This window comes from Rattus norvegicus, chromosome X (genome assembly GCF_021556685.1).
Source record: "Rattus norvegicus strain SHRSP/BbbUtx chromosome X, alternate assembly SHRSP_T2T, whole genome shotgun sequence".
Lineage (NCBI taxonomy): Eukaryota > Metazoa > Chordata > Mammalia > Rodentia > Muridae > Rattus > Rattus norvegicus.
The window spans coordinates 113,969,574-113,981,603 of record NC_141554.1 but is presented as its reverse complement, the minus strand read 5'-3'; the positions used below and the strand labels follow the sequence as shown (position 1 = coordinate 113,981,603).

Sequence of the window (12,030 nt, the reverse complement as noted above, 5' to 3'; positions counted from 1 at the left end):
TAAACAGCACCACGAACAAAGCAAGGCATAGCAGCACAGAATCCTAACCTGTGCACTTAGAAGGCCGAGTGAGGCAGGAAGATAGTCCAAGGCCAACAGCATAAAATGATGTTTGGAAATTGCCTATCTTATGTGGGACTTGTCTATATCACATGTCAAGATGTCAAGTATTCTTACATCTAACGGCAGACCAATAACCCAATTTAAAAATGGGTGGAACATCTCAGTACATGTTTCCTTAAAGAAGACATGCAAATTATCATGAAATGTAATAAATCATTAGGAAATCAATGTTTGTGGCACAGGGTGGGGGGATACCCATGAGGGGCCACACCCGCTAAGTGGAGGAGAGGGGGATTGACCCAGAAGGGAGCACTGAGTGAAATGTGAAGTAAATTATTTTAAAAAAATAGAGAAAAAAGAGACAAAGTTTGTGGCTAATCTGAAGTATATAATAAGACTCAAAAGAGAGGGGGAGGAGGAGGAGAAGAAAGAAAGAAAGAAGTAATTTGGGGTAAGAATGTAGAAAAACTGGAACCCTAATATACTGTAAGTAGGAACAGAAAATAATGGAGCTACTGTGAAAGTGTTTTGGTGGTTTCTCAAGAACATGCATATAGAATTAATATGCAGCCCAAGAATGCATATTATATCTGAAAGGATGAAGAAAATTTTAAACAAATACTTGCACATGGGGGTTCACAGTAATATTCACAATCAGCAAAAGGCAGAAACAACACAGCTGTCAACTGTGTTTAAAATGCCACAGATAAACAGCAGTGCTTTATCCATCCAATCGATTCATATGCAACCCACACACAAAGAATGAAGAACTCGCACACATTCTAGTGTGAGTGAAGCTTGAGAACATGCTGAACGCGAGAAACTAGGTGAGAAACCTTGAGTATTGCATGACTCTCTTCAAACGCAACATCCAAAATTGGTATATCCATAGAAACAGAAAGGAGATTAGTGGCTATTAGGGTCTTTAGAGAAGGCTTAAGACTGCTTAATGGATATGAAGGTTTTCTTTTGGGGTGGGGAAAATGTTTTTGCTAGTAGATGGAGATAGTCGTTAGGAAACTTTGCTGCTTACATTTTCTTCCTTCCTTCCTTCCTTCCTTCCTTCCTTCCTTCCTTCCTTCCTTTCTTCCTTCCTTTCTTCCTTCCTTCATTTCTTTTTCTTTCCTTTCCTTTTCTTTTTTGCCTTAAATGCTTAGCTGTGTATGTATTACATCTCAATTTTAAAAATCAAAGAATTGAGCTATTGGCACGTGGCACAACACTGATGCATGTTTTGAGCACATGGCAGTAAATTTAAGAAGACATTGACAAAAGATCATATATGATTTCATTTCTATGGAATGTCTGGAATAGATGATCTGTAAAGATGTCTGTGTATTAGTGGTTTCCTCGAGCTGAGGGAGGATGGGGTGGAGAAACAAGTAAGAAACAGCAAAGGGCATGAAGTTTCTTCGGCAGGTGACAAAAATATCCTGGAATTAGAATATAATGATGATAGAAACTTATGAATATGGTAAAACAATCAAATTATACTTTTAAAACATCATACTTTGAGTTCTACATAATGACAAGGTAATACACAATTTAAGCAAAATAATATCAATGCCATGTGGACTTGTAATCTGTAGAAAGTACAGTATATGAAAACAATCAACCAAACTTCAAGATCAGAAAATTCAAAGTATGCTACTGTAATGTTCTTACATTTGTGAGATGGTATTATATGATGTGAAAACAAACTGTTAGAAATTAAAGGTGTATGTTATACACTGAAGGACAGCCAGGAGAGTAATCAAAGGAAGGGAACCAATATGTTCTGCTGCTTTAATATGAACCAAGGCACTAAAACTGAAAAAATTCTAATTGGATCAATAGCAAAGTCCATTAAACCAGGATGGTGGCACACTGCTACAATGCAGGCATTTGGAAAATTGAGGCAGCAAGATTGTGAGTTCAAGGTCAGCCCAGGATACAAAGACAGAAGGTCTATAGTAATATTGCCTAGTTGTACAAATATGTGTGTTCATCTACACACACCCTTGAGATATGTACTTTTAAGTAGTTTTTTAACAGAAAGTGTTAAGTAAAATAATGGAAAAATGTCTCTTGATCATATTAACATGAAGGAAGCTAGGTGCCTATATTGCTATCTATGTGATATAGCTTTTGCAAAAATATAATAATAATATAATATTTATTTAATTAATAATTAATTAGCTTGACCAATACAGATGTGGATACTTGCAGCTAACCATTGGACTGATCATAGGGACCCTAATGGAGGAGTTAGGGGAAGGACTGAAGGAGCTGAAGGGGACTGAAGGAGCTGAAGGGGTTTGCAACCCCATAGGAAGAACAACAATATCAACCAACCAGACCCCCAAGAGCTCCCAGGGATTAAACCACCAACCAAAGAGTACACATGGAGCAACCCATGGCTCCAGCCACATAAGTAGCAGAGGATGGACTTGTGGGGCGTCAGTGGGAGGAAAGGCCCTTGGTCCTGTGAAGGTTAGATGCCCCAGTAAAGGGGAATGTCAGGGCGGGGAAATGCGAGGGAGTTGGTGGGTGAGTGGGGTAGCATCCTCAAAGAAACATTGAGGGGAGATGGGATGAGGGGAAACCAGGAAAGGGGATAACATTTGAAATGTAAATAAAGAAAATATCTAATAAAAAATAACGAAAAATAAGTTATATCAAAGTGATTAACTTTGACCACTAAAAAAAAAGAAGCTATTTCCAAGGAGTAATTTGAAAGAGTCTCATGAAACACATTCATTCTTACTTGGGAACCAAGACTCCCAAAACACACTTCTCATGACTCAGAATATCCTTTTAGTAGACCCTTATTGATTTTTACCACACTTGGAATTCTTGTGGTTTATTTTGTTTGTTTGTGGTGTGTGTGTGTGTGTGTGTGTGTGTGTGTGGTGTTGTCATGTTGGCAATGGATCCTGAGGTTGAGCATGTGCTAGACAAGAAGAATGCTAACTGAACAGTTTCTCCATCCATGGATTCTGAATTTTTGTAAAATAGATTAACTTTAGTGCAAAAAGGTGATGATTAAATTTTGAGTGAAAATAAATTAGTAATTTGTCTTGAATCTGGGGAAGCTTAGTTAACTAGTCCAAGGCATATCTTAATGCATCTATAAGTTGGAGATCCATGCTAGCTAGCATCACTTGAATATACCAAAGAGATATGGGGAGTGATATCAAGTGAGATATGGGAAAAATGAAACTTTAATGAGATCTTATAAACATTAAGCTCTGCTCTCCCTGCTGGCTGCTGAGTCATTTTTGGAGAGCCCGAGCCACAGTCATAATATTGTATCAAAGGAAGACACAAAATTTTGAAATCTGGTCTTCCGTCTGTGTCTCGTGGCAGAATAGCTGTTAGCAAATGCCTTATTGGCCCTGAGGAAATGAACCAGAGAAGCAATTTCACCTTAAAATCAAATATGTTATTTTTGGTAGGTTCTATGTGGCTCTAATTGAAATTAGGAAGTAGTGTCAGACAACCTGTGGCTTCCAATCTCAGTCTTCACTCATTCTTTCTACCAGGAGCATTTTCTACAGCACTCTAGATGGATACAGGGATAGCAGATCTGAAGATCTTCTGGACAGATGTCTGTGTGTTTTTTAAAGATTTATTTGTTATTTACATGAGTACACTGTCTCTGTCTTCAGACACACTAGAGGAGGGCATCAGATCCCATTGCAGATGGTTGTGAGCCACCATGTGGTTGCTGGGATTTGAACTCAGGGCCTCTGGAAGAGCAGCCAGTGCTCTTAACTGCTGAGCCATCTCTCCAGCCCTACAGAGCAGGAGTAAAGTCCCTATTTCTCGGTAACATTTTCAGTCATTTTGGTGGCTTGTAGGCAGAACTTGTCAGCTTTTCTCCCGGAAGTAGCAGTATCGAGAGTTTCCTTTGAGGAGCTCTCAAAGATCAGAATCCAACCTGCTAATAGCACAAGTGAAATTTGTTTTGCACTTGGAGTAGGACCATCGAAGACAAATGGCCAAAAGAGAGAAAGTACATTAGCCAAAGATCCAATGTTTAGGAAAAGTACATGATTTTGCACCATAATGAACACATTTTGTCCCATTTCACCCTAATAAATGTGTTTCAGTACAGTTTGCCTTAATCGTGAATATGCATATTTTTTGTTATAAATTAATTTCAATTTACCATCAATTGGTGCCATCTCTATATTTTGGAAACTAGAGCCAGTGCTGTATTAAGTACATTTTCAATAGCACTCAAACAGTGCACTTATGATAATTAGATCAGAGTTTAATTAGAAAAACAGTAATTAATTAATTATGACTAGCAGAGTAGTATGAGCCAACTTGTAGACACACCTAGACCACCAAGGATTATTAGGAGATGACTGGGACGAGACAGGAGATAAGAAGAAGCAGCTGGACAGTCCATTTAGGGGCACAGTGCAACCTGAAGTGACCCCACAGAGAAGGAGCTGTGAAAATAAATATCCTAATCCCACCAGTACCACTCACCTGTCCCTTAGCTGTTTCACTTCACTATCCAGCTTATTGAGCCCTGAAGCAGAGGGCTTTGGAACCCTCTGTGTGCAAAAAGCAGGGGGAAGGATGTGATGTGAATTGGCCATAGTGAATAATGATAACAGTGATAACAGTAACCTACCAGCTACTAGTCCATAGGTTCAGGTGTTTGGCAAGTTGACTTCTCAAAGAGATAGAGAACTAAGATTATATTAATGGGATTTTGGTCTGTTCTTACATTAAGGAAGTGGTTGGCAAACAATCTCTACTGCTGGCAAATACCTGAGATTTGTACTAGAGTTAAGGAGAGATCACAATCCAAGACTAGGTAGCATGACTATTTTACCTAGTATACATCCTGATGACCACATATCCTGATGGGGTTAGATTTATTCTGAATTGCTATGTGTTGTAGCATGTTATGGCTAATAAGCATCCAATGATCTTTTGCTAGCACACACTTTGGAGGACAGGCTTATCTAGATTCAAGTCCTTTACTGTGTCAATGTATGAGTTATTACCACTATAGAAACCTTTAAACAAACCACGCCCAGAAAATACTGCACTTAAATCAACAATGGCGAGTGATTTTTTAAAACAAAATTCAGATTACTTTTCAAAGCTGTTTAGAGGTGAATATGGTTGAATAACCCCGCCTGAGAAAAAGAGATCCTCTGCCCACTAAAGCCAACTGAAATCTTGGCCAAACAAAAGCAGTTTCTTTACTTGTGTGTTGAGAGGGTAAGGAAGTGTTCTCAGAGTCAACTCAGACTAAGACTGGAACTTTTGACATTAAAGATGCCTTTTTATTTTGAATGTAGATACTGAGAAACTGGGCCATATTTAGGATGATTTTCTACTGATTTTTATGACAATGAAAGAGAACATGAAGCTTAAAATACGGGATAAGAAGGGCAGAGGTTCATACAAACCCATCACCACCTTCAACAATGGGCTCAACTGCTTGGGACACATGTGGGTGCATTTTTACAGGCAACAGTGCCACCTTGTGTTAACCTCTGTACAAACTGGTAACAGCTTGGAGTGACTAGTTTTCAATTAATCATGCTAATTGAAGCAAAGAACCTCATCGGCACCATAAAAACTGGAAAGGGTTTTCCAATTTCATTGGAAGGGGAAAACACTATGGAAGGACAAACTGTCAATAAAACCTCTGTTGAAAGCAAAGTGTACACACCAACGTGGCAGGTCTGGTCAAGCTAAGAAAGACGGCCTACAATTGTTGTTGGTCTCTGACTATCTAGACTTCCAAAGGTTAGAGCTATCCACGGAACAATTCTTCCATAGAGCAGTAGAACATTTGGACTTGCTCCTTATCTAACGTGAATCATTAAATAAATTTATTAACTTTTAAAGCCCTATTTGGTACATAACATGTTTTGTAGTAAAATGAGCCGATTCAGCAGAACAAGTTTTTCACTGTTGGCCCATGTGGGAAAACCATGAATTGTGGGTAACTGTTAACACTTGTCTAAGATAATTCCAAGATTCATAACAGTCTTTGAATAATCCATATCAAGGAACAGTGGACAACATCGGAGTCTTTCACTGGGATGGGTTTGTGTACTCAAATTGGGAGGGCTGGAGGGAAGGAGAGGTGTTAAGAAATACAAGTGTTATCTGTGCGTGGAGCATGTTCGCGTGAAGACTATAATCAACATTTTTTCGTGCAACTCAAGGAACAACTGACAAATGTATGCCATGTTGAAAATCATCTGGGGGATGGGTATAGGGGTCCAGTTAGAATCAATCACACGACAGTGTTTTCATGGGTTGATCTACATGAAAACATAAAATAAAAGTAAAATAGTTCTTATTACTTAGAGTCTAAAAATCACCACTATAAGCTCTAAGCTCCAGATTGCCCATATGTTCTTATTGGGATCTAAAATTTTAAAAGTTGCTTCAGTTGCTGTATTTTAGCTATTACACACACTTTATTATAAAAGCTTTAAAAGTCTTTTGAGTCTTAGCAAGTCAGTGGTTATTTTAGAGAGCTATATGTGGCTCATTCTTATTTATGAGGAATATTAGCTCACTAATCTGATTTAAGCATTATTATGATTTCTTTCTGAAATACAAACTTGTTCTTTAATATCCACCAATACCATGTTATGAAGAAATTCAGTATTACAAGCGTGTCTTCTAGTAGTTTATTTATTTCCCACAGAAAAAGTTTCCCTTGATATATGTTTTCTGCATTATAATGCTCAAAGACACAGGAACCAATTCCCTGAGAAAGAAATATTTGATGTACCAATATAAATGAACATTGCTTTATTCTTATGCTAAAGAAAGAGACAATGAGCCATAATTATAACATATATCTTTAATTAAGTTGATACTGGTAAATTAAAAAAAACATTCAGTGAGAAGATGACAGTTAAGAAAATAATGTATTCTATGACTATTTTGATAAAATGTTTAAAATATAAAGGTTTTAAAAGTCCATTGTCTTTTTCTAATTGAAGGGAGAAGACCAAGCAAATATTGTCTTCTTATACAAATGAGCCTACAGGAGAATAATTCTTACATGGGAAGCACCAGGATAATAAGAATTGTTAATTTGGCATTTTTTCTCAAAACCATCAGGAGTATGCAAAAACAATATATAAAACAGGAGATTGCTCCATTGGATATGATAAGTTGATAAGTTTTACATGAACCACTAAAATTCTGATCAAAGTTACTTAAAGGATGTGTTTTCTTTAAGTCAGATAAGAATTTATGGGCTAAAATCCCAATTAATTTGATTCCAGTAATAACTTGATGGTAAGATAAATTCTCTCCCATGAATATCTTGCTGTCTATAGAGTAAGATTTCATAGATTTTTTTCAGAAGAGGGGCTTATCCCGGATCACATCTAAATGACTCAACATTTTGAGCTAAGAGGTTGTTTACAGAATATACACATTTTTTTTTTACTTACAGAGCAAAATAAGATTAACACTCGTCTATTAAAAACCTGGGGGTACATTAGGATTAGTAGCACCATGAAAAAGAATACTTCCTCAAACTGCAGTCAGTATTTTTGATTCTTCTCTTCATTGAATTTTTAATGTGCCATTTTAGTAACTAGGCAAATTATATGAACTTCGTCTTATAATCCAGAAATTTATTCTGGACCCCCAGAAGTATAGTCACTCCCCAACTTCTTTCATAAGAAAGAATGGAGGCCTTGCTCTGGCACATCGCTGAGGTACTTGTGAATCTTCATGGTTACTAGTCAGCATGTTCCTTTCTTCATAGAGGATATTAGCACCATTGGTGGTAGCAGTGGTAAAGTTGGGGAGAGTGAGTGAAACATTGCATCCTGGGAATCACATACAATTGTTATATATATGTATATATATATATTTATAATCACATTTAAAAACACCAGTAATTCTTCAACATGTTATGTCCTTTTCATGCATACTTGACATCGGCTAATACGTGTCCTCAAGTCGCCTGCTTTCAGTGTCTCTGACTGAGGTTTACTAGGAAATAAAAACGGAAACAATCAGGTTTGCATTTCCGATTTCAATTCTATACACTTCGGCTACTGAAATTCTATTATAGGGAAGAAGTCACACTTCAACATTCGCTTTCTGTTAAGCAGCTTTGTCAGGGAATTAACAGTTTATTTTCTTTTTAAAAATGTCTGTCTGTCGGTCTGTAAGTGTGTAGAAGTATGCCTGCCACGGCATGTTTGGAAAGGTCAGAACAAGTTATAGAAGTGGCTCGCTTTCTTGGACTGTGTGGGTCCAGGGCACACAACTAAGTGGGGCTTAGGGGCAAGTGTCTTAACCTGTTGAGCCGTCATGTTGGCCCTTAACTGCTTAGTACACATTGATTGCTATGGCTTAATATTCACGAGTGATCACACGTATGCAAACAAAGTTTTGTTGGCTAACATTCATTGCATATAGTGGGGGGTTCCAGAAAGAAAATTTACCATATACTTTCATCCTCCATACCCGTCCCTTTCTCTCTAGCATTCCAATAGTCCCTTTCCTTTCTCCAGACAACCTTCTTTCTTCTTACATATGTGCTTATACGTGTGTGTGTGTGTGTGTGTGTGTGTGTGTGTGTGTGTGTGTGTGTGTGTAAAATCCAGGATCCATGAGAGAGAAAATATGTCTAAGTATGGCTTATTTGGAATATCATGGTTTTTGGTTTCATATATAATTTAATGCTTTATGGCAGAATAATACTCCACAATACAGTCAAACCTCATTCTCTTTATCTTTACATGTATTTTCGTGACTGTTGTCCTCAGGACTGTTATTTTTTTATATTTGTTTCTTTGTGATTTTTTTTACCTTTTTAAATATGTATAGGATGGGAGAAGCTTAATCAATTGACAAGCAATGCACAATAAGGTACCATATACAAATATCAAGAAAGAAGCGACAGATAAAAATAAAGGCAAACTTGAAGAGATTGCAATCTTCAGAGATGTGTATTATTTCATTCCTCAAAGACTCAGATGAAATCTCCAAATAAATTCACAAAAACTATGTGTTATAAGTTATGATAAATTGTAGCTTCAGTTATCGAGATGATATCACTTTAGTAGGCCAACTCCCGACTTTTTTGATATTGAAAGATTAGTACTAAGCCACCTGTCACCACACTGACAAGACAACGTAAATTTTGTTTCTATATTAAAAGTTAGTTATATGTGGAGAACTAGCTAAGACAAAAGAACTTGGTCCAACAAATTTCTAAAATTTAATAAGGGTGAACAGCACACTAACAGAATCTTTCTTCCCTAGTATCTATGAAGGAAGCTTTAAGGCCTGAACTAAAGTCATAAGCAACATACCTGAACATGTCTGACATATCAACAGTGGCCAGCCAAAAGCTGTAAGAATTGGCATAGTAATTGCATGTCCCTCGTCCATGACATTCGATGAAGGGAGCTGAACGAAATTCTTCCAAACAGGAGCCAGGAGAGGCTAGGGCTTGGCCAGAGCCTTCTGCTCCTGCACTTGTATGCTAAAAAAAGATAAGGAAAATGTTCCACAACATATATGTGATATAATATTTTGATGATTATTCAATTATATGTACATAACATGGTCACAAATTAAAATGCAATGAGTGAAAGTAGGAATCTTGAAAGAGAACTGTATCTGGGTCAAAAGCAGTCAACAAAAGCAATGGGCATATTGTAAAAATGGACTCTAGAAAGTGAGGGTGGAAGAACACTGTGCTTGGACAGCATTCATTTAAGATTCAAGCTTCTTATAACTATGCAAGTGAGGTGATGGTTCAAATTGGGAGAAATGTACTTATATAGAAGGTCAGCTCTGATGAGCAAAACAAATATGGGGGTTTCATACCATCATGAATGAATAGCCAATCCACAGAGAGTCCCACCCCTGAGGACAGTGAGGAATCTGAATAGTCTGGCTGTGAACTGCAATCACCACAGCTGGTGCCTCACATACTGCACATCTGGTAAAGGGAGAGAAAATATGAGTTACAGAGTGAGGGTGCAGGAAACAACAATTGTTATTGTTCAGAAGCCTTCCTATCACAGAGGACCTTGACAACGGTCCTCAATGATCAGAAGAGGAGAAAAATGCACTTTGAGAATCATTTTTTTTGCATGAGAACTTTCTTCCCTCATGCATAATGCATTTATAAGCAAAATTGTAAGCCTTCTTTCAATACATTGTAGAATTACAGCTACTGCATTTTCATTTTGCATTGTGACATAAATTTGCATTCATACTTGCTGGAGTCAATGTGGTAATTGATGTAGGAGTTTGGCTTAGTGTGTTCTACATACTTGCTGTCAGAGGGCCCAACTGGAGGTAAACACTTGGTAATGCTATTATTGTGGTAAGAAGAATGTCTAGTAAACTGGAAAAGAAAAAAGCAGATATTTTCTCAATATCCACCCCTTATTCTTCCTTCAAAGACATTTATTAGGCATTTGGTCATATTTGGATAAGTACAACAGACACAGAATAACTGGGCAGGTGCCCAGGCAGTTGGAGATGTGGTTGAAAAGTACAAAGAAAAATGGCCACAGAATAAATGTTGATGAATATATCAAAATTTTAATAAAGAACATGAGGGGACATTTTGAAATATGATGGAGGTCAATTGATCAAAATTTGTCTACATAATTCGTTATGGGAACTCTTTCTCCATAAAGTTGAGACTGAAAAAAATCTCCACACACTTGCATGCTATATGTGTTACACACACACACACACACACACACACACACACACACACACACACACAGAGGGAAAGTCAGAGAGGGAGATAGTCAGAGACAGATAGACAGACAGAGAGAAGGGGGAGGAGTGAGTTAGGTAACAATGTTACAAAGGAAACAATGATTTTGCTAATAAGCTGTATGTATTCAATGTCAAAGAAATTGGACTTAGTAAATAATGATTCATTCCTTGTGTGTACTAGTAACCTTGTATCAGGATCACAGGGAGGAGGAATGGGGAGAGTGGAGGGGTACGGTAGGAGGTATGGGATGTGGAACTCTCAGGGGGTGGACTGGGAGGGGAATAAAATATGGAGTGTAAAAATAAATAAATAAAAATAAATAAATAAATAAAATAACAATCTAATATTCTCAAGTGATTGTTTCAATGTGGAAAATACCAGGAAATCTCCGGTAATGGTACCAACCTCTATTTGTTACTTTAAAAGAATGCTGAAACTCAACTATTACCTCAACTCCCAATTTTAGTTTACTCCAATAATGAGTTGCAGGTCCTCCATTGTGAGACCTAGTCCAGTTACATTAAGACCATAGCAATACTATTCACTGTAACTGGTTTTTACCTGAAGACAGTCACTATGCAATTCAAGTACATTGATAGTTCCTTAATCTCCCCGAGCTTTATCTCCAATATTGATTGAGGGCTTGTAGTGCTACCCATTATAATACACTAAATTCCGAGCTATACTTTGGTAGTCAAAGCATTCTAGTATCTGTGCTCAGGCTAACTTTCTAACCTTTTCTCCTCTGAAAACTTTAAGTAGTACATTCTAGATACATTCATCTACTATGCATTCTCATTGTCTCTCCTTAGTATGACTTTCCCTTTATAGCTGTGTGTTTATCTAGTTGATGTCCGATCTACAAAAGATGGACCAGTTCAAAACACATTTCTTTGAGACAGATATCTCCAGATTTCTTCAGTTAGAATAAAACATCTTTCCCCCTATACGTTTTCCAGTTTTTCAATTTGATCTTTTGCAGCACTTAGCCTAAGCTGGATGCATCCCAAATTAGTAAAACCCGAACAAATATACACGGGTATATTTGCATAAAAACTAGACTAAGCTCTCCCATTATTAAAATGTTTCCATAGGACTTAGTCAAAAGTTGATCTCTAAGAAATATAGTCCAAAGTAAACATTGGGTTGAGTATTAAAAATCATTCTTGTACACTAACTTGGGATGGGTACTGTTGATTATCTGTTTTAGACTG

General features: G+C 37.2%; 1 protein-coding gene across 3 annotated transcripts in view; it reads right to left on the bottom strand.

The window, feature by feature from the left end:
- Positions 1-6,834: 6,834 nt before the first annotated feature.
- Col4a5 (collagen type IV alpha 5 chain) overlaps positions 6,835-12,030 on the bottom strand; it is a 197,757-nt gene continuing 192,561 nt past the window's right edge. For 2 of the 3 annotated variants that reach the window (XM_087600278.1, XM_087600279.1), the window contains exons 49-51: positions 9,904-10,018; positions 9,384-9,556; positions 6,887-8,052 (exon numbers count right to left, since the gene is read on the bottom strand). In XM_087600278.1, the coding sequence (XP_087456404.1) occupies positions 7,971-8,052; positions 9,384-9,556; positions 9,904-10,018 (370 nt within the window). In that variant the 3' untranslated portion in view covers positions 6,887-7,970. 3 annotated transcript variants of the gene reach the window in all.